Source organism: Gracilinanus agilis, chromosome 1 (assembly GCF_016433145.1).
Source record: "Gracilinanus agilis isolate LMUSP501 chromosome 1, AgileGrace, whole genome shotgun sequence".
In the NCBI taxonomy this organism is placed as follows: Eukaryota; Metazoa; Chordata; class Mammalia; order Didelphimorphia; family Didelphidae; genus Gracilinanus; species Gracilinanus agilis.
The window spans coordinates 732,601,387-732,619,060 of record NC_058130.1 but is presented as its reverse complement, the minus strand read 5'-3'; the positions used below and the strand labels follow the sequence as shown (position 1 = coordinate 732,619,060).

Sequence of the window (17,674 nt, the reverse complement as noted above, 5' to 3'; positions counted from 1 at the left end):
GGGGGGGGGGGAAGCCTCACCCCTTGGGGAGAAGGGAGGGGAGGCACGGAGCAAAAGAGGGAGAACGCGCCCGCCTCGTTCACTTTCTAGGGGACGCGCACGCCGGCGTTCGTTCCGGACTGGGGTGGAGAGGGGAGGGGAGAGGGAGGGGGCGGGACCCGAGGGCGGGGACAGGGCGGGGGCGGGTCTGTGGGTTAAGACAAGACCGCAACCCGGCGCAGGCAGAGATAGCAGCTGCGGGGTCGGAGGCGGCAGAGTTGGCCACTGTAGCGAGTGTCCGCGATGGAACAGCCCAGGAAGGCGGTGGTGGTGACGGGTAAGAAGGATCCTGCTGGGGAAGGGGCAGCTCTCTCTGAGCGAAAGGGGCAGCCGCGAGGACACCTGACCGCCGGGCTCCCGGAGATGTCCCCTGGGCCCGAAGTTGAATCCCTTCCCTTCCCGTCCTTCACTGGCTTTTAGATAGGAGGGAGCTGCTTCCCAGCAATTGTGGGGAGGAGGTGCCCCACTCTTTCCTCTCCATCTCCATCGTCCCCCTACCCCTACCCCGGTCGGCTGGGACACGGTCCAAAGCAATCTCATCCCCCGGGGGCAGCTCCTGAATGACCGAATGGAACGGACGGCGGGAGGGGGGGGGGGAGTGTCTTGGTCTTTGGAAGGAGTGACCGGCTCTTGCCCCGCTGCTGTGGACTTGTCCGAAAGTCGCCTTTCCCCACCCCCTCGTCCCCCAGAGTACAAAAGGAGAGGTTGATTTGTGGGGAAGAAGGCGTCTCGGTGACAAATGAACCCTCTCAGGAATTGTGTAGTGTTCCCTTCACCAGTGCCCAAGTTGAGATTGGTGTTTAAGATATGCAGGATGGGGAGGGGGCGGGACGTGTTGCTCTAGGGTTAGTTAAGACGGATGACCCTGGGGAGAAAGTGGGAGGGGCTTTGTGCGCATACCTGAACTGTCCGTTACAGAGGGGCATCAGTGCCCAAGGTCCTGCCCGCCTCCCAGATGGGACAGGGAAACACCTGTCCAAAGGGCTTCTCTGACAACTTTTCTGCCTCTTGGTATGTGGGAGGAGGGTGAGAAATACGGTTTGAGAGTTATGGCTAACCTATTTGGCACCATCCTCCTTTTTATGAGGTTAGCTGACTATAAAGGCAGGGTTTTCTGTTAAGAAACATGCTTGAGGGTTTGGTTTTTTGGGGGGTTGGAGGAGAGGGGTAAGAAAGGAAGGAAAGGGGAGGAGGCAACGTCTTCAAGGTTATTTGCAGCTGGATAGCTGCTAATTATCTTATATCACATTCTTGTCTCCCCCGCCCCAGATGCCAGAGAGTTCTCTGGGTGTTCTGGGCTGTTTATCTGATGGCATAGCCCAAAGAGTAAGGGCTCCCAAAAGTTCCACTCATGAACCAGGATGAGCCTCTGGCTATCCTCACACACTCACTGGGTTTCTAGTGCTGCTGAGAGTCTTGTAAATGAAAGATGGACTTTCTCCACCTGTAATAATACTCTTTCATTTCTGTGGCAAATCACTTTCCTCACTACCACACGATGAGAAAGTAGTGCAACTATTATTTACAAATGAGTAAACAGACTCAGAGATAGGAAGTCAGAAGCAGAACTCAAACCTAGGTCTTCTGACTCTTAAGTCCCCTTACTCCTTTTACTTGCCTCATTGCTTCCTGTAAGGAATGTAGCTATTCCACTGGTGAAAGAAATGCCACTTCATTTGTAAGAGCATGTCTGTGTGTCTTCCTTTCCTATAATTAAAATTTTCTTTTCTCCTCTTCTGAAATGAGTGTTTTTCATTGGAAGGATTTTATACAATCTTTTGTTAGGACGGCCCAAGATCATTTTTTTGTGTGACTGTTAATCTTTTTCTTGTTTGTTTTCTTTTAGTATTTTGTGTACCAAATTTAAAAGTTGGAGGCTGAAATAATTTGCCTAAAACTAAATAAAATGAGGGTAGAATAGCTGCCAGTCTTCAGGGAATGTCAAGGTAACAGGTGTCTACTTTGTTCCTCCATAAGCCATTTACTAACAGAGGCAGTGGATAGAGGACCAGCCTGTAGCAGGAATCAGTCAGGAAGATCTACCTTCAAACCTTGCCTCTGGCACTTAATAGATAGTTGATGGGGCAGTAGATTAATAGTTTAACCATTCAGTACCTCAGGCAGTTTTTGTTTTTAAGCCTAAATGACAAAAATGTCACTGATGAGAAAGTTTACAGTTACACCACTGAAACGCCTTTTCACATCTGTTGCCCCCCAAACTGATAAAATCACACACCCAGACAAGATTGTGAATGCTGAAAATGGTGATCTTCTCCAGTCATATGCACATTTAGTTTTTCCAGTAATAACTGGGGAAGAGGGGTGGTTAATGAAGTGCTGAGGATTTAGTCTGATTGTGTGTGAACCTGGGCAAGTCACAACCTTTCTAAACCTCATTTTCCACCTGTGTATAATTAGGAGATTGGACCAGATGAATTACTTAGTGATGAGGTGAAAAGAATAGTTTGGAGCTGGACCTGGGTTTGAATCTCCTAATCTCCAGGACGATTTGCCCCTCCTAACCACGTTGGTCTCAACTCCTTCATCTATGTGATGAGTGAGATCTTAAGATCAGTCTTTTTATCTCACTCCAAATTCTGGAATGAATTGACTAGTCTTGACTGCAGAGATCAGTAGCAGGAGAAGGATTTTTTTTTCCCTCTCTGTGGAAGGTAAACTACAGCTACAGAATGTCAGTCATCATGTCAGGTGCCAATAGTTTTATTTACATGTATTTCTTTGTTATAAGAGAGGGCTCCAGCTGTGGGGAGCGCAGGTGGCACTGGGAGAGTTTTAAAAAATCAATAAAACCTTTTGAAAAAAACCCTCTGATCTCTTAAGGCCCCTCAGCTCCACATTTTGTAGCTAGAGGCCTGTCCCTACTCCTCTGTTGATAAGATGAATACTTTCCTTGTGGCTTGAAATGTTTTTGGATGACTGGATAGTTGTTTTGTGCTCACAAGTCACTTCTGGATACTTTAGTCTGCCAAATTTTGAATCTATCCAAGTAACTTAATTCATGTTGACATCAACAAGAAAGATGGTTATATTGGAAAGCTACTTTTCTTTGGTTATTTATCAAAAGGAAGGAACATAATGTTGGCTCTACTTTTTACCAAATGGCTCTAGCTTCTGGGAGAGCCATCAGCAGCATCCTGCCTACTTTTTCTCCTGCATTCAAGTTTGTCAGAGATCTTTTCCTTGTCCCTCCTGTGAGCCTTCCACAACCATCTTTCTTGACTTTTTTGAAGCATGGTGTTGTGGAAAGAGCATCAGGCTAGGGAGCCTCCAAAAGAAGTTGGGAAGCTGGGAAGTTTCAGCTGCCATACTTATTAGCCAGGTGACTTGGGGCAACTGGTGTCCTTCTCTGAGGTTCAATTTCATCTTTTGTAAAATCAGAATAACAATCCTTGTGTTACTTACCTCAGAAGGGATGTTGCTGTTGGGATCTGAAGGAAATAATTTGTGTCAACAAGTTGCATATGCCATAAAGAATTCTACTCATGTTAAAGTTCTGTTCTTCTGTGGATGTGTTGTGGAGTCATAGATCCATCCAGCTAACGAGGCTGGAATCAGGACTCCTAAGAACAATAATGCTGGTTTTTATGATAGTAGCTGACTTCTCTGCTCTCAGTAATGGTGGAAAATAGCTCAAATAGTTTTTCATGATTCTTAGAACATGTCTTTAGAAAACCCCAGAGTTCTTTTCTATTTGCTTCCCCCCTCCCCTTATTTTCTGGCTTAAATAACTCTAAGGCAGAAGGACAAAGGGGGTTAAGCGACTTGCCCAGGGTCATACTGCTAGGAAGTGTCTGAGATCAAATTTGAACCCAGGTCCTCCCAAATTCAGGCCTGACCCTCTCTCTACCGTGCTACCTAGCTGCCTCTCCATTGATAAAACTGATGATTTCTAGGAGCTGATTATAATAAGAGTCATACTTAGGGTTGGAAAGGATCTTAGCAATCATCCAGTCTAACACCTTCATTTTCCATAGGTGGAAACTAAGGCTCAGAGAAAACAAGGGGCTTGCCTGGGGTTCTGAAGTTAATTAGTTACAGACCCTAACTGGTGACTCTCTTTACAATGGCACTTTAGATTTGCAAATCACTCTCTCTCAACTACCGGTTAGGTAAGAAGTAAAAGTATTATTATCCCCATTTTACCGATAAGGAATCTATGACTTGCCCGAGGTCCCCCAACTCTGAGTGAGAGAGCGAGCGAGGGAGGGAGGCAGGTGGTGGGTGGGAGCTTCAGCTCTCTCCACCACCTCTAGCCAATTCTGATTTACAAGTCGTTCTTGAAAATCCCCTTCCATTGTTCTTTCTATTATTTCATGCCGTTGTCCCTCAGAGTAGGTACACCTGGAGCAGGATCTTGGGAAAGAATCCTTGGCCTGCTAAAGTATTCCATTGGGCTTTTTTCAGGTGGATGAAGGTAGACCTGCCTGGGGCCTACTGGTTGGAATGATTGTATCCTCATGATATTCTCCTTTGCTTGCAGGATTTGGCCCCTTTGGAGAACATACAGTTAATGCCAGCTGGATTGCTGTTCAGGTAATAGTATACTTTCTAATGCTGTGTACATATGCAAATATGGGATTGGGCTGCTCTCTTCAACCTGAAAATATTTTGTAAAAAAGAAAGAAAGGCATCCCTGTCTAAGAGTGTCTGCCATGAAATGGTGAAGAACTTATTTAGGGGGCCTGTGTTAGGGTGGAATCCTATACCTGTAGTTTATCATTTCCCTTATTAAATAAACCTTTTTTTTTTTTTTTCTTAACCCTAAGCTTTTATCTTAGAATCTGAGTATCCGTTCAAAGGCAGAAGAGCGATAGGGACTAGGCAATTTGGGTTAAGTGACTTGCCCAGGGTCATACAGCTAGGAAATGTCTGTATGAACTCCAGGCCTGGCCATTGTCCACTGTGCTACCTCCTTTCCCCTTTCCTTATTAAATCATGACCAGTGTCTACGGGCATTGACTGTAGAAGTTGTCACTTGGAAATGAGCCCATGTTCTGCATGTAGGAAGCTGTACCACCCGGTACAGCGGATTCAAGAGGTTAATAATATTCTTGGTCTGCCACATTCCCAGCCAGAAATGGGCAGAGTTCATTCCTTGGAACAGACTTTGTCCCTGGGAGAACCACAGTGTCTGGGTGCCTCTGTGGGAGACTTTTTGGTATCACTGCCTCTATAAGGATTGTTCTCCAAACCAGCTTTGTACTTTAACCAATGTACCTGAGAGGTGGGCTTTTCTTAATAATAATGATGATGATGATGATGATGATGGTAAATCATGAAGGCAGCATGGCATAATGGTTAGAGAATCCAGCCTCAGAGCCAGAAGACCCGAGTACTAGCCCCATCTCTGACACACCTCATGTCTCTGGGATGATCTCACCTAAGAGTGTCACCTATGATGTCTCCATGGATGCCCAAACCAGCTTAAAATGCAACCGGGAAATTGTTCATTAAATAAAGATACAGATAAAGTCAAATATGGAGTTTTCGGAATCAACAGTTAGCCAGCAGGGATCCTCATGAATGGGTTGGCGGCCCCATTTCTATCTGAGTTTGACACCACTCCTCTGGATAGCCTACAAGTCCAAGAAGACGCTGGCCTGCATTGATGAAGGGAATCTCCTGAGCTGGGAGTTCCCAATTACAGTGAGATCATAGGTCTAGTCACTATTCCCCTATTATTAATGTCTTTGTATAAGATTTGACTTTGAATAAAGCTCTTTCATAGCCATTATCTCTAGAACACGGAGAACTAATTAGGAAACAAACGTTATCTCTCCCTCATCCTCCCTTCCTCTATTAGCCCACGCTATCTTGAATATATACAAAGTTCCATCTTTATCTTCTGCAATAGAATCTTAAGAGAGAACTCTCTGTCCTTTCCAGTGGAATTTGGGGTTGTCTTTCCTTTGTCCGAGCAAAGTTCTTCATGCAGATGTATTCTACTGGTTTGTTGGGGTTTTTTTGTTTTGTTTTGTTTTGTTTTGTTTTTTTCAGTTCAACTTTCAGATGAAATATGGTGAAAACAGGCCCCAAGATGACTGACCCAGCTGTTTCAGAGTCATGCTTGGTCTGTTCTCTGTGTTACTTTCCACCTCTGATCCTGGGGGTTTGCGGGGGCCCAGGCACCCTTCTAAGGTTCCAGGCTTAGCCCAACTCGAGGACAGGAGGAGTTGCTGAAATGTGGACAGGCACACCCCAGCTTAGCTGGCTCCAAACAACTGCAGACTGGCTCTTGCCCAGCTAGGGTTTAGTCCAGCTGTCCTTAGCCCAAGGTCGGCCTGGGCAGCCAATTCCCATTTTGGGGTAAGAAGAGGTGTTAAGTGGGATGCCATAAAGAGAAGATAATTCTAAGCTCGGGTGGACAGAGAAAAGAAAGCACATGCTTTCCTGTTTGTAGTTTAAGTCACATTCATTGAGATTGTTGCAAAACAAAAACAAAAATGTATCATTCATAATCTAATCGGGATTCCCATATTTAACTCCCTTGTAAGGCCTTGTCTACGGATGGATCTCAGAATTTGTAACTGATTAAAAAAACCAAAGTTGCACATCCCATTTTCAACCCAAACATTGGTTTTCGACACCCTCTCTTGAATGGCGGCCTCAGAGGCCCTCTTTCCTCCAAGGCTAGTTTGGCGCTCAGGCAAGGAGCATCTCTAACTCTGAAATGTAAAATGTTCAAACAGCATGGAAGGGATTTGCCTTTCCTAGCTATGTTCCCGTCCCAAGAGCCCGAAACAAAAAGGAACAGCATGTCTCTGAACACGTGCAAGTCTGGTATTGTGCGAGTTTCAGACAGGGGACTTCATGGAGCTGCGTGGACACAAAGACGTGTGTCTGAGTTTCTGAATCCCAGACGGTGTGATCTGCATCTTAATAGAAGAAAAATCAATTAAACAATCTTTGTAAACCCTTTCTAGCTTTGGGGCTAAGCTAGTTCTGGTTTATTGCATCTTTTATTTTCCTGCAACCAGAGGATAAAATTCTTCTCCCCACCCCCATCTTCGCATCCCTCCCCTTTCTAAGTTCCCCTCTCGGTGTTTAAGTTTATGAGATATAAACGATCCACACATTAGCCAAACATTTTCTTTTGAATCAAGTACGTTCCCCAAGAAAACACACCAGGCCTTGATATTTCATGTTTTCTGTTTGTGCAAGACAGGAACAGAAGTTACTTTGATAAGCAACCGTAGGCATCTTCTCCAGCTGCTTTGAGCAATATAGTTCATGTCATCAGCCACAATGGCAGTGACACCTATGCTTAGTTCTTGTTTACAAGGTTTATAGAGCGCCTTCTTCTTAAGAGTCCTGCGAAGCAGGCCTTGTTAGTACTATCCCCATTTTACAGAGGAGGAGACTGAAGTCCACAGATGTTAAGGGACTTGGCCAAGGTCACCCAGTTGATAGATTTCATCAGAGTCCAAACCCAGCACCCCTCCCTTCTAGTCTTTTCCCCATTTCGTACCGATTGCACACCATTTTTGCCATCCGAAAGGCGCTTTGACGTCTCTCATTTCATTTAATCATCGCTACCCTTATAAGATGTTATAAACAAATGTTGTCAAAAAACTTGCCATTTAGATGATAAAACTCTCAGAAAATAAGTAACTTGCCCACATTCATGGCTAGTTAATAAGAGAGCAGGTGCTCTGATCTGATTCCAAGTTTAATCTTTAATGGGAAGATTTCTCCTTGTCTGCCCCAAACTACTCTCTCTTGTGAAGAGATCTCTTTTTGTCCCAAACGTGTGTTTGGTTTTGGTTTTTTTTTCCTTTTTTTATCCTGATCACTCCGCTAACGTTCCATCTATCTATGTGGAGTGAACTTGTACCGTGGCAGAAAAACGCACTCTTTCCCACGGGCCACATTTGGATAGTGGATGTTTGGGGCACTGAAGGATGACCCTCTTGTTTTCAGGGTGAAGGCCCTCTCTTTTCTGTGTCTCTCTTGAAGCTGCTGCATTATTCATGCAGGCAATTTCCTGTTTACACCAGGTCTGCTAGTTCTCCAGTATGGTGGGTGGGTATGTATATGCTGCCTTAAGATGTATAATTCATCTTAGACTCAGGTGTGTCCTGTGGACTGTGAAGCTAATTGTATCATGTGGCCAACCTACTTGAGCCGGATGATGAGAAGATGGGTCAGAGGGCATTTTGACATTACCAGGGACAATTGCTGTCAGGGTGTCTAGACAGACCTGATAAGGATATTAAAGGCTAACAAAGAGGCTCATTGTGGAGGGGTCAGGGAATCGGTCAAACATGTTCGTTTTTCTATATTTGTCAGGTATACAAGGCGGTAGACAATAAGTTGTCTGGGGGCCAGAGGACTCCTTTTCACTCCTGAATAGCAGTGCGTGTGCACTGTGTTTGGTAAAATGTGATTTTGATTCTGAATTAGCAAAATTGCACTTTATAGAATATGCCCAGAGAATGGTGAAATTCATTCTTAACGAGACCTCGGCAGAAGTATAAAAAACACAGGGACGTTGCTGCCTGTTCAGGGCTTTGTAAAGTGGAATTGCAATTGTGCGATGTTAGAGCTGAAAATGACCTTAGAATAAATTAGTCCAACTCCCTCATTTTGCAGACAGGCCTAGGAAGGAGAGAAATGTTTTGCCCAAGGTCACCCGGTGGGTTAGTAACAGAGCCGAGATTTGGGATTTATTGGAGCCTGGTTGAACTCCAAGTGTAATCTTTCTCTAATATCTCAGGGGAATCGAGAGAATTCCCCAAAGCTACCTATGGCTTTCTGGCTACCTCAGCTTCTTTTCTAGCATTAAAATTCTATTTCTAGTACAGTCTAGTAATGCATCAACTTTAAAATCTCCCCTTTAGAGTGGGAAAACAGGAGGGGAGGGAACCGAGATCCATATTAAGGAGATGAGGTAGACCAGCACTTAAGAGTCCATTTCTAGTAGTGAATCTTGATGTGTTACAGATACTAATCAATAGAGCGAGCCTTTAATATCAGAGGACTCGGTCCCAAAGCACCAGCTAGTAATTAATCATGGCTGTTGATCAGTACTCCAGTCCCATATAAGATCCTCCCGTCAATCATTAATCTTTTTGCTTCACCAAATTTTGTTTTGACAAGAAAAGAGAATATAAACAGATAAACAAAAATTAGAAGCACACTCTCCACCAAAAAAAAAAAAAAAAAGACAAATAGGTACTTTTGTTGAAAACTGTGTAACTAAACTTTAATTAGGATGCGCCAACTTTTCTCATTTGATGAGCATTTATTAAAGGCCTACTAGGTGCTAGACTTCGAGAATATAAAGCCAGATTGGAATTAATCAACGTTTCCCTTATTTGCATGGTTCTAGTCAGTGTGTATACTGTTTTATTTACTCATCTTGTCATCGCTTTAGCTATTATTGCAAACATGCATGTATAAAACCAGAGAATCTTAGAAGTAAAAGGGACCTTTAAGATCAAGGTAGTCCAGGCCTCTTCCCAGAGCATGAATTCCCTCTACCACATCCCTAGCAAGTGGTCAGACTGCTCCTGCTTGAAGATCTCAGGCCACCATAAATTATATATCTAAACACAAAATCGTATTGCCTGCTCAAGCTTGTCAGGACCCAATTTAAGAAAATTCAGCACATGAAAGTTTCACTGAAGTGGTATTCTTCACCTTACAAAAGCCCAGGCCCTTAGAGTCAGACTGAGCCTCATAGACCTTCCAGTTTCTGCTTAAAGACCTATAGGAAAGAGAACTGGGTTTTCCCAAACAATCCATTCCTCCTTTCAAGAGTTCTCATTGCCAGGGCGCTTTTCCTTGCAAATCCAAATCGGCTTCTACAATTTCTACTTGTTCTGGATTCTACCTTCTAGAGCAAAGCAGAATGAATCTAACTCCAGCCCCTCCTCCACATCAGTCCTAGAAATACTTGGAGCTAGCTATTTTGGGATTCCTCCACCTCTCTCCCCCCACCCCTCCATCTTCTCCAGACTAAACATTCCCAGTTCCTTTTACTGATACTCGTTTGGCCTATGTAGCAAGGTCCCCAAGACCCTCATTGCCATGATTTCCCTCTTCAACATGGGCCTACTTTATGAATTCTAAAGTTCTAAATTTTGCTGAAATTCAGTACTCAAAACTGTAATTTGACTTGGGGAGAGTACATTTAAGGTTCTGGGATTTCTTCTGCTTTAGATTAAAAAAAAACTCTTACCCTCTATAGATTTTAAAATTAATATTCACTATCTCCAAAGTATAATATTTGTAAAGATTTATTAATGCTTAACTAGAGAGCTAGAGAACACAGGAAGCGCTCGCCACTCACATGGAAGAGAGCATGAGAGGAGGTTACCCAAAACTTACATACAATCACGTAAAAGATGCATGGAAATAGAAAGGAAAAGGGAAGTTTGGGGTGAGCCAAGAATTCTGGGAGATGAAGTCTAAAGGACATAAAATTTCCACTTAACACACCTCTCTCATAGTATCAATTCTAAGACAGAAGAGTGGAAAGGACTAGGTAATTGGGGTTAATCAATTTGCCCAGGAATCCACAGCTAGGAGGTATCTGAGGTCAGATTTGAACCCAGGTCCTCCAGACTCCAAGCCTAAAGCTATATCTATTGAGCTACCTAACTGCCCTAAGGATTTCTTTTCAATAGCTCTACTGCTTTCCCATTCTCTCATCTCCAACCTCTCCTCTCCACCCCAATCCATGATTAAGTACATCCTGTATATATTTTCCACTAGGAAGTAAGGTAGAGAAACCTAGAGTCAGAGTCCCACAGACAAAGCTTCAGGAGTTATCTAGTTCAACTCCTAGCTTATTAGATGAGTCTCCTTCAACAATATTCCCTCAAAGAGAGGCAATCAAGGCTCTAGCTGAGCATTTACAGCAAGGAGACACTCTCTAGATCAGGATGTAATTCATTCCATTTTCAGACAACCCAGTAATTAGGAAGTTCTTCCATTGCCCTCAAAAATGCTTCCAAAAACCCAAATCTTATAGTGATAAGAGCTTCCCTTTGTTGTAGATTACTTGTAAGTTAAGAGAAAGCAGATCTGAAATTTCTAATGCAAGTCAATCAGAAAATGCGATTTGATTTACCATAATTCTGCAGGAACACATCTTTTTGTGTAAATTCCAGTACACCTGGGTTAACATTCCTTACCTCCTAGCCTGATATCCATTGTCAGAGGTTATTAGCCCTGGGCAGGCGATTCTTTGAAAGACTATAGTTTGTTGTGACTGTGTCTAGTTGTACCGCTGTATAAACATTCTCAGTTCCTTTTATTTATCCAAGCATAGCTTTTCTGCAAGAAAAAAAAGATGAAGAGAATGACTTAGTCTTAAAGAAAAAAAAAAGTTAATTTCAGAGGAACTCGTATTATTCCCTCCATAAAGAATTATTAATTTATTATAATACATGAGAAAACATGGTTATCGCATGTGTAGAAATACCAAGTAGCACAGTTTTTTAAATTACCTTTTCTTTCTGACATGCATTTTTAAAAATTTTGAATTGAAAATTCTCTCCTTCCCCCTTGCACCTCTCACACCCATTGAGAAGGCAAGCAATATGACATCAATTATACATGTGAAATCATGCAAAACATATTTCCATATTAGCCATGTTAGCACAGAGTTTAAGGGAAATTAGAATGGGATGCTTTTTCTCAACAATTTTACAATTAATCCAAAAGATGGATGAGGTAAAGGGATTAGAAAGAGAAACAACTGTGAATATTTATCAGAAGCTTTTATAATTGGATTCAAGAAAATCAGAATCATAGAGAAAAACAGACTTTCAGAGTTGGAGGGGACATTAGAGGTCATTTAATCTACCTCCTTTCCAACTGGACAAAACTTCCATTATGATTGCTTGTATAAGTGGTCACCTAGCTTCTACTTTAATACCTTTAGTGACAATAACTCTGTAATAAATGTTGGTTGATTGATTGTAATGAGAGGCCCACTATCTGAGACAGCAACCTCTTAAAATTTCTGTAGCTCTGATAGTTAGGGAGGAATTCCTTAGTTGATCTATACTTAACCATCAAAAGCTATTGCAGTTATGATGAGCCAGTCATATATTTATAACCCCAACCTTTGAGCATCCACAGACATAGACAAAAAAAATATAGGTGTTGGGTCTGGGGAGCAGTATTTACACTGTTTGTTTTCAATAATTGTCATTTATATGCCTTCTGATACTCGAATTCAGGACTTTGCCATTAATGGGAATTATTTTTTTGCACTTTTTTTTATTTGAAAAGTTTTATTTAATTAATTGATTTAGAATATTTTTCCATGGTTACATGATTCACGTTCTTTCCCTCTTCTCCTTCCTCCCTCCTCTGGTAGCCAACACGTAATTTCACTGGGTTTTACATGTGTCATTGATCAAGACCTATTTCCATGTTATTGATATTTGCACTAGGGTGATCGTTTAGAGTCTACATCCCCAGTCATATTTCCACTGACCCATGTGATCAAGGAAATGTCTTTCTTCTGTGTTTCTACTCCCACAGTTCTTCCTCTGGATGTGAATATCGTTCTTTCTAGTAAATCACCCAGAATTGTCCTGGATCATTGCATTGCTGCTAGTAGAGAAGTCCATTACGTTTGATTGTGCCATAATGTATCAGTCTCTGTGTACAATGTTCTCCTGGTTCTGCTCCTTTCACTCAGCATCCATTCCTGGAGGTCGCTCCTCACTGGAATTTATTGATGAGGGGCGTGATGTGGTCAGAACTGTGCTTGGGGAAGGTCCATTTGACAGCTAAGTGGAGGACGGACTAGAGGGAAGAGAAGCTTGAAGCAGGGAGACCAGCCAGCAGACTATTGCAATAGTCTAGGCATGAGGAATCACCAGCACGATGATGGTGCCTCTTCAAAGGAGATGATCTGTAAAGTGCTTAGCCCAGACTCTAGACATAGAAAATACTATATAACAACTATTATTCTTATTGTCATTATTGAGGAGAAAAGGAGCTTACATGAGAGCTGTTATGGTAAAATGATAGGACTTGACAACCGGTTGAATTTGGTGGGTGAATGAGGAATTGAAGATGATAGGTTGGGTGTTGGGGGGCCAGTAATAAATAAGTTAGGAAGAAGAGAGAGAGTTTAGGGCCTAAATAGGAGTATAAAGTAAAGGGAATAGAATGTACTTGGTGGAAGCAGAAATCCGGTCTATCTGGCCCCTCTGTTTCCTCAGATGAGGAAACAAGCCCAGAAAAAGGGGAGAGGTCGTACATCTAAAGTTGTGGGACATTTTCATTCTGGTCCTTTAGAGTTGTGAAAGTCTTCATTTCTGGAAGATCTGAAAAAAAAATTTTAAACCTTTACCTTCCGTTTTGGGGTCAATACTACGTCTTGGTTCTAAGGCAGAAGAGTGGTAAGGGTAGGTAATGGGGGTTAAATGACTTGCTCAGGGTCACATGGCTGGGAAGTGTCTGAGGCTGGATTTGAACCTAGGACCTCCCATCTCTAGGCCTGGCTCTCAATCCACTGAGCTACCCAGCTGCCCCCCTGAGATTTTGTAAAGTGTCATTCGCTATAAGTTTGACACTTTCCATTGAAGGCTGTTCATCTTTGAGTTTTGGCAAGTTTGTTTCTCTATTCAAAACACCTGACACTCTCCTCTTCCTCCTACCTTTTGGGATCTCTGATTAACTAGTCATTCCTGACTAGACCAGTAAGAGCAGGTCTAGGCACAGATAACTGATTTGAAGCATGTGCAGCTGGCACAGACAGTCAGAGCTGGACATGACCTTAGAAATCATTTAGTTGAATCCTCTAAAAACTAAGCAAGCTGAGGCCCAGACTGGGGCAATGAGTTCCCCAGAAGCATTAGTTGACAGCTAGAATTCTGAGATGGACTGAAGGAAAGAGGAAACAGATTAACTTGATTTGGGCTCTTTAGACCACAACCAGGAACAACCAGGTAGCTGAAAGCATCAGGAAAAACTTTGTACCAGAGCTATCCAAACCAGAATAAGCTGCATGAGAGTCGGGAAGAACACTCTTTGAAGGAGATTGTTGCCTGTAGGAGGAGCTGGCCTAGATTGCCTCTAAGGTTCTAGGAATCTAGAGTCTAATGAAAATGACCCCACCTAAACCTGGTAGAAGAAGGCAAAAGACTGCAAGTTTTGTGGAATTCAAGTTTCTGATTTGAATTTGATAAGAAAAGGTAAGAGTTTAAAAAATAAAAGGTATTTAGGGAGGCAGCTAGGTTGCACAGTGAATAGAGCTTCAGATCTAGAGTTAGGAGGACCTGGGTTCAAATTTGGCCTCATACTTGGCCTAGCTGTGTGACCTTGGACAAGTCTCCTAACCTCAATTGCCTAGCCTACCTTGCCATTATTATTGATACTAAACTAGAAAGTAAGGATTATTTTTTTTAATGATTCTAATTTGGGCCCTCTGTCTGTATTTTGGAAGGACTTCCCTCTTTTCTCCTTCTCTCTCAAGTTCTTAAAAGAGTTTCCCTGATATATGGAATAAGGAGCCTCTCCAAGGGGCCTCCTTCCTTCTCACAGCCTCCATATGTTTGGAAAACCAACCCACTGCCATTCTGTGTTAGATTTCTGTGCTTTTTGCATATGTCGCAGCCTCAGATATAGCTACCCTCAGGTAGAGCTCTGTCTTCTGGCCTGATATAATCATGGGAGATGACATTTTAACTATCCTAAAATCCAGTGACTAAAATATAGCCATGCCTGGCTGAGATGACTCACATAGCCCTATAGCACTTGAAGCTGAAATTTTGTGTCTGGATGTCTTTTGTGTCCCAGCCCTCAGGAAAGATCCCAAAGATCTTAACCATCTTAGGAGCACTCTTTATGTTAAAGGGCTTTGGGGGCAGCTGGGTGGCTCAGTGAATTGAGAGCCAGGCCTAGAGATGGGAAGTCCTAGGTTCAAATCTGGTCTTGGACACTTGCTAGCTGTGTGACCCTGGGCAAGTCACTTAACCCCCATTGCCTAGCCCTCTTCTGCCTTGGAGCCAATACACAGTATTGATTCTAAGGCAGAAGGTAAGGGTTTAAAAAAAAAAGGGGGTTGGGGGGTTAGGTGCTTTGTCTTGTTCCTTAACTCTCTAGAATTGTAGAATCCTCCTTGGATTGGAAAAGTTGGAAATGACCTTAGTGCTTATCTAGTCAAATCCTTCCTAAAACTGGTCCTCCTGACAACCTTCCTGGTAAATGGTCATCCCACACTTTGAGGGAGGAGGAATTCACTCCCCTAAGATGACCCATTCCACTGTTACCTCGGCTGTTAGGAAGTTCTCTTTCTTTGTTTCTTTGTTTCTTTCTTTCTCTCTTTGTCTCTCTCTTTCTCTTTCTCTCCCTTCCTTCCTTCCTTCCTTCCTTTCTTCCTTNTCTTTCTTTCTTTCTTTCTTTCTTTCTTTCTTTCTTTCTTCCTTCCTTCCTTCCTTCCTTCCTTCCTTCCTTCCTTCCTTCCTTTCTTCCTTCCTTCCTTTCTTTCTTCCTTCCTTCCTTCCTTCCTTCCTTTCTTTCTTTCATCTTAGAATCAATACTAGGCATTGGTTCCAAGGCAGAAAAGTAGTAAGGGCTAGGCAATGAGGGTTAAGTGACATGCCCAGGGTCACACACCTAGGAAGTATCTGAGGTCAGATTTGAACCTAAGACTGCCCTAGTTCTTCTTTTTCAATAGAGATCTTCCCTGTAACAAAATCAAAACAGACTATTATGGCTAATTATTTCCCTACATGACACACCTTTGAATTTATATAAAGGCAGTAATTTTCTCTTTCCTCTCCTCTCCCAAACCATGTCCGTCTGTTTTATAAAGTCTCCTCTTGTCTGAAATAATAATGAAAAATCATGTTGTTGCCTCTGAGGAACTCTCTAAAAGCAGGCTTCGATATGGCCTGTGTTTAGAGTCTTCTCAAAATGTGGGTGACCCTTCTCAAAGATACTTGGTATACAATAGGAGAATCAGGCGTAGGGCAATTGTTTATTTCCCCCACCCCAGAAAATGCTCAAGACCCCCAGACTAGGAAGCACACCATGACAAGTTCCATAAATATGTTACAGAGCTCATGACTCTCATTCTATTATTTTCCCATGAGGTAAAAAGCCTTTTGTGGCATGGCTGGTCAGAGTCTTCACATCCACCTCCGATCTGTCTGGTCCCACCAACTGGATGGAAAGGACACTTAAGCCCAAGAAGGTGGCCAGCACTTAAGCTTACTTAGGCAATCATATTACATCTTGGGCATGTTTCAGCTGCAAAAGATAATGAATGGTAGGGAGAGGGGGAAATCCACTTTCCTCCTTGCTTGAAGTTGGAGAGAGAGAGAAAACTCTGGGAAAGAGTCCTAGAGAGAGGAGAATGCAAAAGAGAGTAGGTGGAACCATTTATAGAAGGGAGGGTCCTCTGGAGGAATCTGTCCTTCTTGACATAGTAGTTAATCTTCTTTCATAAGCCTCCAGTCTATGGGACTGATCCAAAGTTGCTTTCTATCCCAGGAAGGTACAGATCTGTCTGTTAGGAGCCAGAGCTCCATGGAGGCACCTCTTCCATGTAATTTCATTAAGCAGATTGGGAGGATGTGACTAATCAAGGTCACCCCCTCCTCTATCTCTCTCCCACCTGATCTGCCACAAAACTAACTGCCCAGAGGCCCTTACCTTGATATGAATTTGGGAGAGCACCTTTCCTCCTAGGCCTGCTGGAGAGCTGTTGTGAACAAGACTGAATAGTCTTATAAATGAAGAAATGGTTTTTAGCAAGCCAGTTTAGAACTAAGGGAAATTAGGCTTTTTTTTTCCTTTCAGCATCTTTTTGACTTTTTAAAAAGCTCATTGGTTTGTAAAGTCGAAAACACAGAACTTCCCCTGGATATTTTTTAGCCAGCTTCTAGAGGATTCTTCCTTGTCTTATTGTCCCCAACATGGTTCTAGGCCAGGCTAAGAGCTTTCTTAACTGAAAAAATGAATTTCCACATCACTTAACAGTTTTTGGAACTTTAAAGTCTGGTTTTAAGGTTATTTACCTTTTTGTCTTAGCCTTTATATAACATGTAATATCACAGAGTTGGATTAGATGATGTCTAAGTTTATTCTATCAAATCAGCATTTATGTCTACTGCTTCCTGTAGTGCTAAGGTTTGGGAATTAGATATGGGTCTGACCGTAAGAGTCTAAGGGCTCTCTCATCTCTAACATCATATAGTCAGTCTGTGGTTCCTTCCAGCTCTAACATTCTTTGTCTCTGAATTTAGCCTATTTAAGGGGAATAGATCTTACTATTTCCCATTTTGACAGGTTATCCTTGCTAAGCAATGACTTTCAGGGCCAGCTAGTTGACTCCATGGATAGAGAGCCAAGTTTGGAAACAGAAGGTCCTGAGTTCAAATGTAACCTCAGATACTTCCTGGCTGTGGAACCCTGGACAAGTCACTTGACCCCAGTTGCCCAGTCTGTAGCAGTCCTCTGTCTTAGAACCTATGCTTAGTATCAAATCTAAGATAGCCAGTAAGGGTAGTCGTCTTCTTCTCCTTCTCCTTCTTCTTTCTTCTTCTCTTTCTTCTTTCTTCTTTCTTCTCCTTCTCCTTCTCCTTCTCCTTCTCCTTCTCCTTCTCCTTCTCCTTCTCCTTCTCCTTCTCCTTCTCCT

At 42.8% G+C, this 17,674-nt stretch overlaps 1 protein-coding gene across 1 annotated transcript in view; it reads left to right on the top strand.

Moving 5' to 3' along the window:
- The first annotated feature begins 250 nt into the window (after positions 1–250).
- Positions 251–17,674, top strand: part of PGPEP1 (pyroglutamyl-peptidase I) — a 28,747-nt gene continuing 11,323 nt past the window's right edge. The window contains exons 1-2 of the mRNA XM_044658646.1: positions 251–316; positions 4,541–4,593. Of these exons, the coding sequence (XP_044514581.1) occupies positions 283–316; positions 4,541–4,593 (87 nt within the window). The 5' untranslated portion in view covers positions 251–282. The remainder of the gene's footprint in view (positions 317–4,540; positions 4,594–17,674) is intronic.